Source organism: Musca domestica, unplaced genomic scaffold (assembly GCF_030504385.1).
Source record: "Musca domestica strain aabys unplaced genomic scaffold, Musca_domestica.polishedcontigs.V.1.1 1, whole genome shotgun sequence".
Lineage (NCBI taxonomy): Eukaryota > Metazoa > Arthropoda > Insecta > Diptera > Muscidae > Musca > Musca domestica.
Window position 1 is genome coordinate 12,159,736 of NW_026712114.1, and position 20,336 is coordinate 12,180,071.

Below are 20,336 nucleotides of genomic sequence, written 5' to 3' on the forward strand. Positions count from 1 at the left end.
TTGCCGAATATTTTTCGGCCACTGCGACGCGGGTTTTGATCAAGTCGCTTTATTACTCTTCGAACCCTTTCTGCAGGTATTACTGTTTTCTGCCGTCCACTTTCCACAGTTGGTTGCAGTTTTTTAATCTTACCCTAAATTAGGATTTGCAAAGTTGGAGTAAAATCGGATTATCCTTTCTCTTTCCGTGCAGTAAAATATTTGTTTTTGAAAATTTCAACTTTTTGTGGGGGAAGCACCACAAGGAGTGGACCTATATTGCTCATCTCCGCACTCGACCTATGTTTGATAACAATATTGCGATGTACCAAGTTTGGATCAAATCGGATATTCCCTTCGAGAGTTATCGTGCGCACCAGCCAGACAGACAGACGGTCGGACGGACGGACGGACATCGCTAGATCGATGTCCTGAAACGGATTTGGTCCAAAGCAGAGGGCTGCAATGAGTATGATCGAGTAGGCTTGATCACACACAGTGGAAATACAATCAAACTCAATCAGTCGGTCAGATGTAACATGTTCATTCGAGTTGCTCAAGTCATACGATAAAGTTGTGATCAAACATGTATTGATCGAAGTTTTGTGTTCACAATCAAACAGCTCACATGAGTTATTTGTTTACGAACTTATGTTGAATTGTTCATAACGGGTCGATCATGTATGATGAGTCTGATCGGTTTTATTTATCCTAGTTAAGTGAGTGATTTGATTTGATTAAAACACAAATGTTCGAATCTGAGCGAAATCATGATTGTAATTTTACTAAGGATTTCATAACTAAAAGCTGTTCCCATTAAAGAAATTGGTGCAAATTATATTTAATAAACATAAAATTTTTTCATTTTATTTGGGTTTTTCGTATGTTAGACCTCAGTAACTTATTAAAAAGAAAAAAAAAAAAAATAATAATATTTTTAATAAAGAAACACATCATTGGTATTTAGTAAACTAAAAATGTTTAAATATTTTTTTTGTTACAATATTGGTCAAGATTTTTCACAAACTTCGACCATTTCGTTTACCTACCCGTGTGTAGTTTCTACTTGCATCAATTTCGGTCACACTACCACAATATTTATTTATTTTATTTATTTATTTATTTATTTCATACCATAATACTAAAGCCTCCAAGGCCAATGAATAGTATTAATAACGTAATTATGCTCCAAGTAGAAAATAATAACTTAAAACTAATATTCTTCCATTTCAAATATTAAACAAGTTAAAAAGTATCAGTCGGTATTGCCGACAGATATATACCCTCAGCCTGCGTTAGATTGTTTAAATATATTTTAGCTAGTATTACGATTATTTAAACGTTTGACCCTCTATGCAGCAGGTTCCGAAGGAATGGGTCAATATTGTCCATTTCGTATTTTATGCGAAATCATAAATTCCGATAAATTTCATATTCATATCAGACTTCTTATTGAGAGAAATATTTGGGCATAGCAATTAGTAAAGAATTGCTGAATTGTTTCGAAAGTTATGATAAATAAAATTATTGAAAATTGTGACACTATGTGGGTAAGGTGCCAGAAGGGGTTCGAAGCAAAAATTTTTGTATGTTTGAAATTTGCAGAGAGTTGGATGCTTATTTATTTGAGCGTTTTTTTTCAAAATCTTGAACCCTATGTATGAGGGAGGTACCAGAAGAAATGGTTCGATCTATACCATCTTTATAACAGATCTTGTGTTAATAGAAATATACAGATCTGCCAAGTCTAAATGGAATCGGATGTTAACTTGGCGTTTTATGAGCCACATGGGTATTCAAAATGTCGACATTTTGTGGGGGAGGTACCAGAAGGAGTGGACTGATATATTCAATGTTAACACCAGATCTTAGGTTTATAGAAATATTGGGATGTGTGAAATTTTAAGACGTTTAGTTCCTTACATCACATTTTATAAGAGTTATAATTATTCAAAATTTTGACCCTTTGTTGTGGAGGTACTTGATGGAGTAGACCGATATAGTCTATTTTCGCACCTGACCTAGCACTTACGCAAATATTAGGATTCGCAAAGTTGGAGCAAAATCGGATCATCCTTTTTCTTTCTGTGCAGAAAATATATTTTTTGCAATTTCGAACTTTTGTGGGGGAGGTACTTGATGGAGTGGACCGATATTGTCCATTTTTGCACCTGACCTTGCGCTGTTACAAATATTAGGATTTGCAGAGATGGGGCATAAACGGATCGTTCTTTCTCTTTCTGTGCAGAAAATATATATTTTTTGAAAATTTCGACCTTTTGTGGGGGAGGAGTGGACCGATGTATTCCACCTTCACACCAGATATTACGCTAATACAATTATTGGGATGTGTGAAATTTGAAGACAATCGGACTCTTACTTCACATTTTATAAGAGTTGTTATTATTCAAATTTTTGACCCTTTGTGGGGGAGGTACTTGATAGAGTGGACCAATATTGTCCATTTTCGCACCTGACCTAGCACTTACGCAAATATTAGGATTCGCAAAGTTGGAGCAAAATCGGATCATCATTTCTCTTTCTGTGCAGAAAATATATTTTTTGAAAATTTCGACCTTTTGTGGGGGAGGTACCAGAAGGAGTGGACCGATATTGCCCATCTCCGAACTCGATCTAAATTTGACAATAATATTACGATGTACAAAGTTTGGACCAAATCGGATACTCCCTTCGAGAGTTATCGTGCGCACCAGCCAGCCAGACAGACAGACAGACTGACGGACGGACGGACGGACATCGCTAGATCGACTCCAAATGTCCTAAAACGGATTTGGTCCAAAGAGACCTAGGGTCTAAAACCGTTATTTCGACTAGGCACGTTTTAACCGTATCAAATGATATATACCCTCTGTAGCCATATGGCTGAGGGTAAAAAAGTTAAAATAAACTGCCCCAACTTGATTGAATGGTTGAATAAACAATGACGCTGAGCGAACTCGATTCAAAGAAGACAATCACGGTTGTGATTGCTCATTTACATTCATGTGTTCGATCAAATCATGTTGATGAACACATCAAACCGTCTCGAACACTCATTTTTGATTGTGAGTGAAGTGATTCAAACTGAGCGTTCGATTCGATCCGAAGCGAAAACGGTCATTTCATTCAGATCAAACTAAACGACAGCATCAACAAAAATCATGTACGAAACCGAGTGTGCTTGAATTTTTGGATACTAGTTGCAGCCCTCTGGTCCAAAGAGACCTAGGGTTTTAAACCGTTATTTCGATGAGGCACATTTTGGCCGTATCATGATGTGATATATTCGACGGACCTTTGGGTCCATTCCAATCGACGACAACATTCTTTGCGTCAATTAAATTTTGTACGGGAACAAATGCAAATCAATGCGAATAATCCGTTGTAAAGTGGACCGAGCCATGCCCAACTGCTGAGAACGGCGTTTTCGGGATGTTCTTGGGGACCTCTCAACACTGGCTCGTATGGCAGCGATATTCTCGGCCGATCGCCTTGGTCGACTTTTATATGGCCTCTTCGGATTAGAAAGAGCCTTACCAGTCGAAAATTTTTCGTATAAACGCTTAATGGTGTTCTCAGAAGACGCACTTCTCACATTTTTTAATGTTTTAAAAGCACGTTGAGTTTTCACAATTGACTTCTTCTGTTGAATGTAAATTTCAACTATTTCAGAGCGCTCGCGTGGCGTGTATTGGTTCATGGTAAAAATCTGCTTGGACTGACGCTTCAAACGCGGTATGCCATTAAGCGATGTGACATCTCTGTCAAAAGTTATGGCGTTGTCAGATGGGTCCGTCGAATATGGGCAATCCTGTATAGCCATATGGCTGAGGGTATAATTAAACTAGATGGAATTGATGTTGCATATCATTTAACTTTTAGAGAAGTCGGAAAAGTCATGGACTTATTGATCAAAGAAATATTATTTTATTTTTGGGAATATATTTTGGAGTCTAGACATATATATATAATACACATTTTCTAAGTCCTTTAGGGGGAAAGGTATGGCTTTCATTGCTTCTGACGTTTCATTGCCTGGCTGGATTTTTTTTTTGTTTTTGAAAAACCTTGTCATTTGAACTATGATATTTGCAAGAGAAAATTAATTTTTCATTTCATATTCAACGTTTACAAAACAACCTTTGGTATCATCAACAGATTTTCGCCTGTCGAAATTTAACATGCGGTCGTCAGACATGACCATTGTAATATGCCTTTGTATGGCCTGTTTGTTTTCTGCTTCGAATATCCCTTTTCAAATGAATTTATGCATGTAATAATTGCTCATTACATCTGTCTAATTAGAGTGTGTGTGTGTATGTTTCGAACATGTCAGACTAAACTCAACTCGATGTATGGAACGAACAAAACATTTGTTTATTAATTCATGAATGCCGGCATACAACGAACAAAAGGCATCAATTACAATTGATGTCGCTCTCTCTCTCCTTTAGTCTCTCTGTCTCGCTCTTTGATTGCAGTTACGAGTGTTTCCGGCTAATGTTTACAAAGAGCTTTTGTTGTTTGTGAATCATCTTCAGACAAAGTGGATATACAACATAATCGTACATAGCTTTGTGAAAAGTTTTATTGTTCTTGATAGACAATTAAGACTTTTATTAGAATCATAAAGAGGCATATTGGATTAATAGGCGAAGGTGAGAGGTTTGTTGGCATTTCGAACATAATTATGGGTAATGTTAATTGAGGTTGGATTAATTAAAGGAAATAGGTTATTCTTCTTAGAACTTTAATGAAGATCTGAAATTTTCAACGTCGGTTTCTTGAAGAAATCTTAAAGAATCAACACTTTCGAAAACTTAGCAACAAAATCCACTATACGGAACCTAATGATAATTTTTGAAAAAAACCTAAAAATCCAGAAATAGGAAATTGAAGATGAATGTTAAAACAAGTAAAAAAACATTAAGTTCTACCTGGCCAAACTTTTAATACCCTCCATCTTAGGGTAAAGGAAACATTAGAAGAAATGTGGAAAAAACCATTAAAATGCCGAATATCGGGAGGTATCGTTATATGGGGGCTATACCAAATCGTATACCTACACATGCAATTTTTCGCCAACGGAGCTAGAACCCATTATGACCTACAAATACCAATTTTCAGACAAATACGTGAAAAAATGTGGCAACAATCATCAAATTACCGAATATCGGGAGGTACCGTTATATGGGGGCTATACCAAAACGTGGACCTATAATTACAATGACTCGCCACACGAACTGGGACTCATTATGATTTACAACTACCAATTTTCAAAGAAAGTCGTGAAAAAATGTGTCAAAATCATCAAAATACCGAATATTGGGAGGTACCGTTATATGGGGACTATACCAAAACGTGGACCTATACATACAATGTTTCGCCACACGAACTAGGACCCATTATGACCCACAAACACCAATTTTCAGAGAAATTCGTGAAAAAATGTGGCAAAAATCATCAAAATACCGAATATCGGGAGGTACCTTTATATGGGGGCTATACCAAAACGGGGACCTATACATACAGTGTTTCGCCACACGAACTAGGACCCATTATGACCCACAAATACCAATTTTCAGAGAAATTCGTGAAAAAAATGTGGCTAAAACCATCAAAATACCGAATATCGGTAGGTAACGTTATATGGGAACTATACCAAATCGTGGACCTAGACATGCAATGTTTCGCTATCGGAGCTGGAATCCATTATGACCTACAAATACCAATTTTCAGCCAAATGCGTAAAAAATGTGGCAAAAATAATCAAAATACCGAATATCGGGAGGTACCTTTATATGGGGGCTATACCAAAACGGGGACCTATACATATAATGTTTTGCCACACGTACAGGGACCCGTTATGACCTACAAATACCAATTTTCAGCCAAATCCGTAAAAAAATGTGGCATAAATCATCAAAATACCGAATATCGGGAGGTACCGTTATATGGGGACTATACCAGAACGTGGACCGATATATCTCATTTACAATACCAACCATCCTAGACACAATACAAATTGATCTGCTAAATTTTGGCGCTCTACGTCAAATAATGTGGTCTGTATCGTGACTTCAACAGACAGACAAACGGACAGACAGACAGACGGACATCGTTGAATCGAATTAGAATTTTATGCTGATTATGAATATATATACTTTATGGGGTCTACGACAAATATTTAAGGATGTTACAAACGGAATGACAAAGTTAATATACCCTCCTTTTCAAGGTGGAGGGTATAAAAATTCCTATAAATCCAAGAAATCAGACCGGTGTTGGCATTTTTGTTCGGGATGAAATGAAATTTCCAACCAATATTTGTTTGGCCCAAAGACGAACCCTATTAAAATTGGTGAGAATCGGTTCGAATTTAGATATAGCTGCCATAAATATTTTCAACCGATTTCGGGTTAATTGTACACCAAAATGGTCAATATCAGTTCAAATGACCTGAATAGAAGCAAGTACATGAAATTTGGAGAAAATCGGTTAGCTATAGCTCCCATATATAAGTTTCATCCGATTTGGTGTTTAAGTCTCTCACATGCATAATATGCACTCCACAAGAATATTTGATACCATATATCAGATACAGCCCAGTAATATTTCTGCCCTCTGCTGATATCAGCCCAAATGAACTGAATCTTTGCAATTCCGACTAAATTAATTCTAGAAACAAGTAGACTACACCAAATTTGGTGAAAATTGGTTCCGATATAGCAATAGTTCCCATATATACGTTTCATTCGATTTGGTGTTTAAGTCTCTCACATCCGTAATATGCAGTCCACAAGAAAAAATATTGTGTACATATATATCAGATACGGCTTAGAAATACCTCTGCCAAATTTTGTCGAGATCGGATCAGATTTGGATATATACATATATTTACCCGAGACCAGCTCAAATGAACTGAATCTTGGCAACTCCGACTAAATTCACCCTAGAAACAATCACTTGAAATTTGATACCGGAAATCAGATACAGCTCGAAAATACCTCTGCCATATTTTATCGATCTTCATCCGATTTTACGGTAATTGTCCACCAAATATATAATATCAACCCAAATTGGATAGATTTTTCATAATCAACTGAATTTTTCCAATTGGTGAAACTCGGTCCGGTGTATCTATTGCTCCAATATTTTTGTACCCTTTACCATAGTCTCTAGGGTACATTAAGTTTGTCATTCCGTTTGTAACACCTCGAAATATGTCTTGTCTTGATCTGGCCAGGTCCACGCCAGGTCATAGCCCCCCAAATAACGGCACCTCCCTATATTCGTTATTTTGATGATTTTAGCGGCATTATTCACCGGAATTTTTTCAAATTTGTATTTGAAGTTCGTTCGGGACTACAGCCTATGGATCTGTGCAGGTCCACGTTTTCGTATAACCCCCATATAACTTTACTTCCCAATATTCGGTATTTCGATGACTTTAGCGACAATATTCACCGGAATCGTATCAAATTTGCTATTTGAAGTTCGAAATGGATACTACAGCCTATGATAGAAAATTGTCTGTGCAGGTCCACGTTTTGGTATAGCACCCATATAATGGTACCTCCCTATATTCGGTGTTTTGATGATTTTAACTACATTATTCACCGGAATTGTTTCAAATTTGGTATTTGAAGTTCGTAATGGATACTACAGCCTATGGCAGAGAATTGTCTGTGCAGGTACCTCCCTATATTTGGTGTTTTGATGATTTTAGCTATATTATCTACCGATTTTTTTTAAGTTTCGCATTTGAATATTGTAATGGGTTATGACAAAAGTTGCCTATGCAGGCCACGTCGTCGTATAGACCCTAATATAACGGCTACATTTGGTATATTTAAGATTTTAACAAAATTTTGAACACATTATTTTTTTTAAATTGTCAAATTCTTTCCAAATGGTGGAGTGTATTCAAAGTTCGATCCAGCCGAACTTACAGCTTTTTTACTTGTTTAAATATAATTCTTATCGAAGTCATGTAGTGCATGATATGACTTCGATAAGAATTATATCAAAACAGTAAGGTTATTTGGTACTAGAGGTACAAAAAGCCTCCGTCTAATTTGTTGAACATGGATTCAGAGTTCGATATAATTTCCAAATTGTGACTACTCTAAAACCATGATAGGCATTCAAATAAGGCTCATAGTTGGTATCATGGTACAAGAAGGAGGTAGAACAGCTTCGTAGAACTACAGAAATACAGCTCTAAGGCTATGCCCGCTTCCTGTCAGAATTATTCAAAATTATAGGCAACAAGTTGTTTTTATTCATTTGATATTTTTGTTCATTTCTAAAATGAGTCAAATAGCGCAAAGATGAATGAAATGCCTGGATGTTCTCTCAAAAATATGATCCTAAGTGTTCAATCTTTCAATTTCATGGCAGATCTGGTTAATATCATTAATGCGCGCCCCGAAATTTAAGTTTCTTCCAATCATTGATTTTGAAAATATTTTGTTTTTATTATTCAAAACAACAAATACATACACAAAAATGGCAGAAGTCGGGCACACTTTGAAAAAAATTGTAATCAGCTGGGAGCTCTACCTTACCTTTTTATTGTACCATGGTTGGTATGATCTACTTCACATAAATTCTCAATATAAACTTTTTTGTTACGGGAACCTGACTAAGTAGGCATAGTGCGCATTTCTTTACTGGTTACATTTGTATATGGTCGTAGGACAATATTTAAAATTCTCTATAAGAGGCATGACCATGGTCTATGATATTTTTTTCTTAGAATTTTTCAAAAAATCCCTTTTTTATAAAAAATTATGTTTGAAAAATGAAGATGGTCTTTGAATATACAATAAAAAAACATTTGAAATTCCTTCAAGCCCTCCATTCACTTCATTCTCCATCTGTTCCCTCCATTTGGAAGCCGAATTAATGAACACTCTTTTAACGTTCGTGGTTGTTTACATTCGTCACCAACAATTAATGGATTTTTAAAATTTGAATGCGTCTTCTTTGTCATGTTCTCACGCCCGGCTATCCTCCCACAAACATATCCAATCATGACACCCCCTCCGCCAACCAACCGTAAAAACATCACATCAAACCCAATTAATCTTTTTCTGTTTTTTTTTTTTGTATCACCATCATCAACATCGTCATCATACTTACATATACTCTTGGTTGGAATGATTCATTGTACCATCCGGCCATTCAGGAAAGCAAACCGTCCGTATGCCATCCTTGCTGGAAATATCCTCGGTGGTGTAGAACAAGAGCATGGGACACGATATTATGGCCGAGGCTATCCAGATAACGGCGGCAATACCCAAATTACTGCGTTTGCTCATACGTGGTTTCAAAGGCTTCATTATGGCCACATACCTGGAAAGAAAGACAGCAAAAAAAAAAAAAAAATAGCAACAACAACAACACGTTGGTTGTTAAGGACACTCCATGAATCTCTTGTTAGTGATCGAAAATAAAAAAAAAAAATAATGAAAGAAAAAAACACCAAAACTTGATGCTGGCTTTAAATAACTGAAACGGCAACAGCAGCAGTTAAAATTCAAATTGATAAAAGTCATTTAAAAGTCCATCCAATAAATTTCCACCGAGTTGGAAAAAGTTACATTAAGGATTTTCTGTTCTCGTGTTTTTTATTTTTTTGTTTTGTGAGTCGGGTTTTGGTTTTCCAAGGGGAAAATTAACTTTTGACTTTTTTTTTGTGTGGTAGATTTCATAGAAAGGTAGCAGCCACAGCAGCTGGTTTCGCCATTTTTAAATGGAATTTAATAATTCAATAATAACATAAAGCTATTTTCGGGTTATCTTCTGGGAAATTGATTTAGGTTTTTCCATCTAGCTGAAAAATTTATTGACATTGGAAAAATAAAGGCTGGTCTTCATTGAAATTTGGGGGCTAATTAACACAACTTGGGAAAAATGCATTAATTAAATCAAAATTTAATTAGGAGAGTACATTTTTGTTTTTATAACTGAGATTTTTTTTTAAAAAAGATTGGGTGTGGACCATTTTGTTACCCTTTTTTCCCAAAATCACAGAAAGTTTTTAATTATTCGGGAATAAATTAACTTTGCTTGATTGTATTTTCAGTAAAGTAAAAATATAATCCTTTAGTCCCAAAACCCTATTATTTAATATTCTTAATTTATTTTTATACCCTACACCACAAGGTGGTCAGGGTATTATGTCTTTGTGCATTTGTTTGTAATAGGCAAAAGGAAAGGAGATTGACCCATAGTTCCTTTTGATGATCTGCATAGAATCACGTTCTGAGCCGATTAATGCATGTCCGTCCGTCTGTCCATGTATTTTTGTAAACAAAATACAGGTCGCATTTATTGCCCGATCCAGATCATTTGTTTAGCCCAAGGACGAACCCCATTGAAATTGGAGATAATCGGTCAAAATTTAGATATAGCTCCCATATATATCTTCGTCCGATTTGCCTTCTATTGTGCATCAAACGTGTAATATCAGCCCGAATTGTATGGAATTTTGCATATACACTCAGATTAGGCCTGAAAATAAGTATGCCAAATTTGATCGAAATCGGTTCAGATATAGCTATAGCTCCCATATATATTGTTCATCCGATTTCTTATTTTTGTCCTCCGCAGCCGTAATATGCACTCTGTAACAACAATATTTGGGGAAATATATCAAATACAGCTTAGAAATACATTTGCTAAAATTTATCGAGATCGGTTCAGATTTGGATATAGCTCCCATATATAACTTCGTCCGATTTACCTTTGATTGTGCACCAAACGTCTAATATTTGCCCAAATTGGATGAAATTTGGCACTTAAGACCGAATTGAGTATATAAGCTAGTATGTCAAATTTGGTGATCGATTCAAATATAGCTATAGCTCCCATATATACTGTTCATCCGATTTGTCATATTTGTTACCCACAGCCGTAATATGCACTTCGTAACAACGGTATTCAGGGAAATAAATCAAATACAGCTCAGAAATATCTTTGCCAAAGTTTATCGAGATCGGTTCCGATTTGGATATAGCTCCCATATATATTTTTATCCGATTTCATATTAATTGTGCACCAAATGGGCAATACAAGTCCGAATTTAAAAAATATAAATGCTTCGGCATATTTAATCCTGTGAACTTTAAATTATAATTATAATCATAGCGTGTATGATTGAATTCTCCCATAAAAACTTTTAATTGTTATGCGGAGCTCTACTAATTAGCAAAGTGGTGTAGGGTATCATAAAATCGGCCCGCCCGACTTTAAGACTTTCTGTACTGGTTTTAATTTACATTTTTTTCTGTACGGCAATTTTTGTTACACTGTGCAACAAAATTCAATTTTTTTCAAATATAATGGGGAAAATCTGGAAGATAATGGAAGCTCAGCTAAAAGTAGGAGACAGGCATATCTGGCGGTTTGAAAGTTTGCATCGCATGCCCGCTAAATAGAAGGAGAAATTATCGTATTTTGCAATTTTCGGATTTGGATTCTTGGGAATCTGTGAATTTTAGGTATGTTCTGGGCAATCTTACTGATACCAATACGAGGATTATTTTGGTAAAAAAAAATTAAGTCTTAAGCAAACCACTAAAGAGTAATTTTTTTGTCCTTTTTTTAATTTGCTTAAAATGTTGGCTAAAACCCCTGTACAAAATACTTTGTACATACTTTAGAGTGCAATTGAGGTGCTGGGAAATTCTAACAATTAACCAGTAAAGAAAGTATTAAAGTCGGGCGGGCCCGACTTTATGATACCCTACACCACTTTGCTAATTTAGTTGAGCTCCACATAACAATTAAAAGTTTTTATGGGAGAATTCAATCATACGCGCTATGATTATAATTAGCCGAAGCATTTGTATCTTTTAAATTCGGAATTGTATTGCCCATTTGGTGCACAATTAATTTGAAATCGGATAAAGATATATGGGAGCTATATCCAAATCTGAACCGATCTCGATAAAATTTGGCAACGATATTTCTGAGCTGTATTTGATATATTTCCCTGAATATCGTTGTTACGGAGTGCATATTACGGTTGTGGGTAACAAATATAACAAATCGGATGAATAATATATATGGAAGCTATAGCTATATCTGAACCGATCTTCACCAAATTTGACATACTAGCTTCTAGACTCAATTCGGTCGTAAGTGCCAAATTCCAGTTAGACAAATATTAGACGTTTGGTGCACAATAAAAGGTAAATCGGACGAAGTTATATATGGGAGCTATATCCAAATCTGAACCGATCTCGATAAAATTTTGCAAATGTATTTCTGAGCTGCATTTGATATATTTCCCCAAATATTGTTGTTGCAGGGTGCATATTACGGCTGAGGAGGACAAAAATAACAAATCGGATGAACAATATATATGGGAGCTATAGCTATATCTGAACCGATTTCGATCAAATTTGGCATACACAGGTCTAATTTGGGTGTATATGCAAAATTCCATACAATTCGGACTGATATTACACGTTTGGTGCACAATAAAAGGAAAATCGGACGAAGATATATATGGGAGCTATATCTAAATTTTGACCGAATATCTCCAATTTCAATAGGGTTCGTCCTTGGGCCAAACAAAAGATCTCTGCAAAATTTCATCTTGATCGGGCAATAAATGCGACCTGCACTTTGTTTACAAAAATACATGGACAGACGGACGGACGGACATGCATAAATCGACTCAGAATGTGATTCTATGCAGATCATCAAAAGGAACTATGGGTCTATCTCGTTTCTTTCTGCCTGTTACAAACAAATGCACAAAGACATAATACCCTGACCACCTTGTGGTGTAGGGTATAAAAATGAAGATTCCAAAATATTAGTTTCCCAGCTGCGATAAAATATCTTATGTGTAGAATTCAGTGATCTTGTGCGCTGTCGCATATGATAACATGTAAAATAATAAAGGACATGATGCGCCAGTAGGTAGCCAAGACCACTTGAATGTAATAGAAATAGATAAGAACAATTGTGTGGCTGCGACTAGGTTAAGTCAGATTATTTTCAGTAGTACGTAAGGAACATATTTCAAATATAAAATCAGAATTGGAACAGCATTCGAACCGTCAGGTTCTGTTCTATCTTTTCTCACTATTTATATTTGGTACTTTGAGCCAAATACTAAGAATTGAATCTACACCTAAGCGGTCGTATTCTTTTCTCGCCCTCTTACAACCGCCATACACTCCTACTTTAGGTCCTAGTCTTAATTAAAAATCTAAATCTTACCCAAACGCCAGAAATTTGCAAAGTACGGTTTAAGTCGTACATCATGCGAATCTATGCCAAATCTACCTTCTACAAAGCATCATTATTTAAGCATAACTTCAAAAAACTGCAACAAAGGCAAATGCTATAATTTTTACATTTTGTTTTTAAGTTGTACTGAATGAAAGCGAAAAATGTCGGAAATAGTATCAAATTTTAGAATAAGTTTAGATTTGTTCGAACTGGTCACCTTTGGCACGAATTATAGCATTCAAACGGCCAATGAAACCTTCACACGCTGTCCGAATGTTGCTCTGCGGTATTTTGGCCCATTCCCGAACACTCATTTTGAAACCATTCTGGAGGAACCAATATTCGGCATTCTTTCTGATGCCACGTTCGATTAATACGAGCGGAGAACGACTATCGGCTGTTATTGCGGTCCACACCATCACCATGGCTGGCGCTTGAGTTCTGGTGACCAACCAAAATTGCACATTTTCAGCTGACCTCTTTGGCAAGTAAACACGATCATTTTGATTGTTTACAAACTGCAGGACAACGAATGCTTTCTCATCGGAGAAAACAAAATTCGGCAGTTCACCACTTTCGGCCAAGCAAAGCAACTCTTTAGCTCTTTTAATCTATTTTCTTTCGATTGCGGTGTAAGTTCTTGAAATTTTTGGAATTTCAATGGCTTTACTCCGAGCTGATTTTTCAATATTTGCCGAGTGGAATATTGTGATATGTTCAACTCACGAGCCATTTTTCGGCCACTGCGAAGCGGTTTTCGATCAAGTCGCTTCTTTACTTTTCGATGTTGCTGATGTTGTTGTTTTCTTCCGTCCACATTCTTGACGTCGGGCTACGCTACCAGTATCACGGTAACGAGCGATGGTACGAGACGCAGAAGATTTATTCACATTTAAATGCTGGAGTGCTCTAACGATAGCCACTTGTGGTTTTCCAGCCAAATATAAAGAAATCACACTATCACACTTGAATTCCATCACGAATAACTTTTTTTCTGGAAAATGTTCACCAAAATGCTTTTGTACGTTTGCAAACAATATAATGAGCTGTCACTGGAATAATTTTAACAGCTGTCGGACGAGTGGATTAGAAATGACAGCAGTCTGAAATTGGTTGCAGATTTTTCATCTCACCCTGTAGGTACGTTTTAGGTTCTATGACGAATATTTAGGGATGTTACAAACGGAGTGACACCTCCCTTTCGAGGTTGAGGGTATAACGAGGGAAGTTTTAAATTCATAGACTTTTTTAAAAGCTCTGGACTGAGCTTTTAATAAATTTTCCGCTAGCCAAAGAAAGCTAATATGTATTAAATATACAATCATCGCTTGGCCCACGTCTGAATTAATTACAGGCTAGATATATCAAAAACCACCCTCCTTATAAGTATGTCTAAAACACTTCAATTTAAGAATACAAACTTTCACGTCAATGGGGTCCACCTTCCTCAAACGAAGTTGTCTATGCCCTCTGACATTATAAATGTCTCTATTAAAGTGTATCATAGGAAAGAAACTCTTAATCGATACAAAGTTTATAAATACAACGTGATTTATGGGCGTTACAATGTTTTGGTACCCCTTTCTCCCCGTCGTCAATTGCCACACTCACTAAACTTTAGTACTCATGTAAACATTTGTTAATGAGCCGCAAACAAAGTTTCCGACAACAACAAAAAATCAAACAAAAATATTTGAGTTTTCCCAACTTTGTAGTTGTTGTGAAGCAGTTTATGATGAAGCTTGAGTTTAATAACTAAATCCATAAAAGCGTGTAGTTGCTTTTTTTTGTCTGCTTTTTAGCTTTTGTTTCACGAGTAGGATGAAAACTCGATTCACTCGAAACTGTGGTGCGCAAAGTGCGTGTTCGTTCTCACAACTTTGTTCAATGAAATACGTAAAGCACTTCATACTGGATTGTCGAACATATCCGCTAGCTTTAAGTGGAATCAATTACAGGGAGGCGAAGAACAAGAAGAAAAAAATCATATTCTCCAAAGTTGGGTGGATGATTAAACAAATGGAGATTTTTACGTGGAAAGAAAGGGGCATGAGAAAAGGTAGCTGAGGTGTAGAATTGCTAAGTTAAACTTCTGTTGTGAAATGAAAGATTCAGAGATAAAAAGAGACTTTGTGTTTTAACATCAGGCTTTTCAAGGACTTTCGAAAAAATGTGATAGAATAGGCATAACCCCCAATATAAGCTGTGAGGTTTATTATTATTATTGTTATTATTATTATTATTATTATTATTATTATTATTATTATTATTATTATTATTATTATTATTATTATTATATTATTATTATTATTATTATTATTATTATTATTATTATTATTATTATTATTTTTATTAGTATTATTATTATTGTTATTATTATTATTATTATTATTATTATTATTATTATTATTATTATTATTATTATTATTATTATTATTATTTTTATTAGTATTATTATTATTATTATTATAGTATATATATTCATGATCAGCATAAAATTCTAAGTCGATTTTACGACGTCAGTCGGTCTGTATGTCTGTCTGTTGAAATCACGATACAGACCACATTATTTGACGTAGAGAGAAATTTGGCAGAATAATTTGTATTGTATCTAGGATGGTTGGTATTGAAAATGTGATATATCTGTCCACGTTTTGGTATAGCCGCCAAATAATCGGTATTTTGATGAATTTGGACACATTTGGACAAGGTTTGCGTTTTTGTATAGCCCCCACATACCTCTCGATATTCGGCGTTTTGATGATTTCTGCCATATTTTTCCACCAATTTGTCCAAAAACTTGTATTTGTAGTTCGTAATGGGTTCTACCTCCGTTGGCGAAACATAGTATATATAGGTCCATGGTAACGGTATCTCTCAACTTTCGGTGTTTTGATGATTTTTGCCATATTTTTTCACCGATTTGTCAAAAAAATTGTGTTTGTAGTTCGTAATGGGTTCTAGCTCCTGTGTCGGAACATAGTATGTACAGGGTGAGATAAAAAAAACTGCAACAAGTCAAACGCCATAATTTGAACATTTTTTTTAATTCTATTGAATCAAAGCAAAAATGTCGGAAATAGCATCTAATTTTAAAATCAGTTTAGATTTGTTCGAATTGGTCACGTTTGGCACGAATTATGGCCTTCAAACGGCCAATATTTTGGCCCATTCCCGGCGAAGCGCTTGTCTGAGGAGATCGACATTTTGGTATTTTTTAGTGCCAACCTTGCTTTCCAAAATACTCCAGACACAATAGTCCAACGGATTGGTATCCGGAGGTTTTGGTGGTCATTGTGCGCTGGAAATGAAGCAAGGAACGTCATTTTGTAACCATTTTTGAGTAGCGCGTGCTGAGTCCTGTTGGAATGTCCTAGGTCTGCGGCCAAAATGTTTGCGAGCCCAAGGCTCTAATACACCCTCCATAATAGATAATATTCGGCATTTATTCTGATGCCACGGTCGATAAACATCGGCTGTTATGGCGGCCCAAACCATCACCATGGCCGGCGCTTGAGTTCTGGTGGCCAACCGAAGGTGCTCATTTTTAGCAGATCTCGTTGGCAAGTAAACACGATCATTTTGTTTGTTTACAAACTGCTGGACAACGAATGTTTTCTCATCGGAGAAAACCAAATTCGGCAAGTCTATTTTCTTTCCGTTGCGGCGTAAGTTCTTGCATTTTTTGGTATTTCAATGGCTTTACCCCGAGTTCATTTTTTAATATTTGCGAATGGAATATTGCCATATGTTCAGCTCACTAGCCATTTTTGGGCCACTGCCACGCGGGTTTCGATAAGGTCGCTTTTTTATTTTTTGAACCATTTCTGCTGATGTTGCTGTTTTCTTCCGTTCACTTCATTGACGTCGGGCTACGCTACCAGTACCAGTATCACAGTAACGTGCGATGGTTCGAGACACAAAAGATTTATTCACATTAAAATGCTGGAGTGCTCTAACGAAAGCCATTTGCCAAATATAAAGAAATCACACTATCACGCTTGAACTCCATCACGAATAACTTTTTTTTTGAAAATTCTCACCAAAATGCTTTTGAACGCTTGTAAACAATATAATGAGCTGCCACTGTAATAATTTTAACAGCTGTAGGACTTAGAAATGACAGCAGTCTGAAGTTGGTTGCATTTTCGGTGTTTTTATGTTTTTTGTCCTATTTTTCGGCCGATTTGTCTAAAAAAAGTGTATTTGTAGTTCGTTAATTGTTCTAGCTCCTGTAGCGGTATATAGTATGTATAGGTCCACGTTTTTGTATAGCCCCCATATAATGGTACCTCCGGATATTCAGTATTTATCTCCTGTGGCAGAACATTGAATGTTTAGGTTCATGTTAGCCTATACCGCACATAAAACGATATTCACCTATATACTGTATTTTGATAATCCTAGTAACATTTGCGGTAATTGGTAGATTATAATCCTTGAAGTATAAATTGTCTATAGATATTCTAGGTCTTGAAATTGCCCCCATATAACGGCCTAACCCGCTTTATGGTTTTTTGAAAAGTTTAACATCATCCAAATGGTCTTACTGGTATTTGTAGTTTAAAGTGAAACACGTTTGAATTCAGATACTTTTATTTAAAAATTTTTTTTTACGCAATCGTGGAAGGTATTCAAAATTCGGCTCGGCCGAAATTAATTTTTTTTTTACTTATTCAATCTGTAAATTTAATTCTCAACTGTAGCCATAATAATTAAAGTGTACATACTGTTTCGTCAATTTTATTTATAGTCACTTCTACTGTTCTGCTGTTGCTTCTGCTATTTATGCACTGCATCACGCTTACCTCTCGGTGTAACATAAAAATTTAATTTAAATAATTCACTTACCTATCGATTGATATCGCCATCAGAGTGAATACCGATGCACTTATGCTGAGAGTTGCAATAAATTGCGATATTTTACAGTAAAGCTGTCCGAAAGCCCAATTATTGTCCAGCATGTAAATATAACTGAACGTGACATTAAGGCTCGACACCATCGCATCGGCTATTGATAAATTCACTGAAAGTAAACACGAGAAAAATACACGAGTATGAAAATAAGAAGATTGACAGAAAGAGGAAAACAGGGTAATTATTGAAAAGAAGAAGGATTGCATGACTGTAAACATTTGCGATGAACATTTGTAAATCGGAAAAAGGTTGAAATTATACAAAATAATTTAAAAGTGACTTGAGTTGGGGCGCTGTATTTAAAAACTGATTCAGTTGTAATACATGAAGCTATTAACACAAATTGCTAAAATATTAAAAGACATATTAAAAATAATTTTCTTAGGTGTGTGATTGGGAGTGCCATCGATTGCACACAAAATATACTTGCAGAAAAAATACAGCAGATTAGAAAAGTAGCGGCTTTTTGAAATTTTACATGGCAAAGTTCCCCGGCATCAGTTTATTTGAAGTTTTCGGATTTAAATTCCTTGGAATCCGAACATTTTAGGTACACAGTGTCCTCGGCAGTATCTGTGATAATAATACGAGGATTATTTTGGTTTCAATTTTAACCCTCAAGCCAGTCATCGAAAGAGTCTTTTGGTCCCTTTTTTAAATTATGGTTAAAAATTGCCTTTAAATGGGATACTGGCAAGTAAAGATATCAAAGGTCTGAATCTTGTTTAAAAGACAGGAAGTCATAAATATTAAAACACTTTTGAGGGCTAAACTTTAAGGACAACTCAAGAACAAGAGTCCCCTAACCAGTGAATTTCTCGTAGCATTTTAAATGGTCAACAAATCGGTCTTAACACACTATTATTTTTTTTTCTTTGGTAAAAACTAGCTTCATTAATAATTTTTGGAGAACATTCGAGTGAGAAAACAATTGAAATAAATCGTGAATACAAAAAAAAAGTAATATTAATTTTCTCTTAAATATTCTTTTGTGTTCGCACAGGGGGGGTGAGATCCCCAAAAACGGAAATTAATTCAGAGAAACTATCGCTTGGAAATTTTGCTCAGACATTTATATTACCCCTATTATGTTTGGTATTAAAAATGGGACAAATCGGCCCACGTTTCGGCAAGGCCCCCATATAGCGTTATTTCCTGATTTTCGGTATTTTGAATGTTTTTTAGAGTTCGGAGTAGATATAATCTCTCCTTGCTTAATGTTGCTTCTCTATTTGGCATAGTCCCCATTTTACTGTACCTCCTAATTTTCGATATTTTGAAGGTTTCTAACAGAATTTTAAACCCATTCATGAGTTATTTGAAATTTTGATTTCAGAACTGACAGAATCTCTCCCTGCATAATTTTTTCGACCATATACAGGGTGAGATAAAAAATTCCAACAAAGCTAAACACCATAATTTTTACTTTTTTTAATTTTATTGAATGAAAGCAAAAAATATCGAAAATAGCATCAAATTTTAGAATAAGGTTAGATTTGTTCCAGGTCTTCGTATACCGCCCATATATCGGTGTTTCCCTGTATTCGGTATTTGCTGATTTCAGCGACATTCAGTCTTGTATATAGGTCCCTACAACGGTACCTCCCTATATTCGGCATTTTGATGTTTTTGTGACGTTATTCGCCGGAATTGCTTCAAGTTTCGCATTTGAATACTATAATGGCTGTGACAAAAGTTGCCTATGCACATCCAAGATTTTAATAGAATTGTTAACGGATTTTTTTTTTTAAAATTTTTTTTCCACAGTCGTTCGATTTGGTCCGACCGAACTGAACCGACATGTGGCTATGAGACTGGATGTGGACCGAAATGTCTGTTAGATCTATGGTTAACAAAAATTTTTAAATCCACGAAGTTTGATGAAAATCGCTGTTGTTATGGTTAAAAGTATTAACCAGTAAAGAAAGTCTTAAAGTCGGGCGGGGCCGACTTTATAATACCCTACAACACTTTGCTAATTTAGTAGAGCTCCACATAACAATTAAAAGTTTTTATGGGAGAGTTCAATCATACACGCTACGATTATAATTATAATTTAAAGTTCATAAGTCTCAATATATATATATATATATATATATATATATATATATATATATATATATATATATATATATGTGAGCTAGATCTAAATTTTGACCGATTATCTCCAATTTCAATAGGGT

The 20,336-nt window shown here is 35.5% G+C and overlaps 1 protein-coding gene across 2 annotated transcripts in view; it reads right to left on the minus strand.

Annotated features, from left to right (window-relative positions):
* The window catches only part of LOC131801103 (tachykinin-like peptides receptor 99D), a 209,650-nt gene that overhangs the window by 34,256 nt on the left and 155,058 nt on the right, over positions 1-20,336 (minus strand). For both annotated transcript variants that reach the window (XM_059119194.1, XM_059119183.1), the window contains exons 5-6: positions 18,088-18,262; positions 9,127-9,339 (exon numbers count right to left, since the gene is read on the minus strand). In XM_059119194.1, the coding sequence (XP_058975177.1) occupies positions 9,127-9,339; positions 18,088-18,262 (388 nt within the window). The remainder of the gene's footprint in view (positions 1-9,126; positions 9,340-18,087; positions 18,263-20,336) is intronic.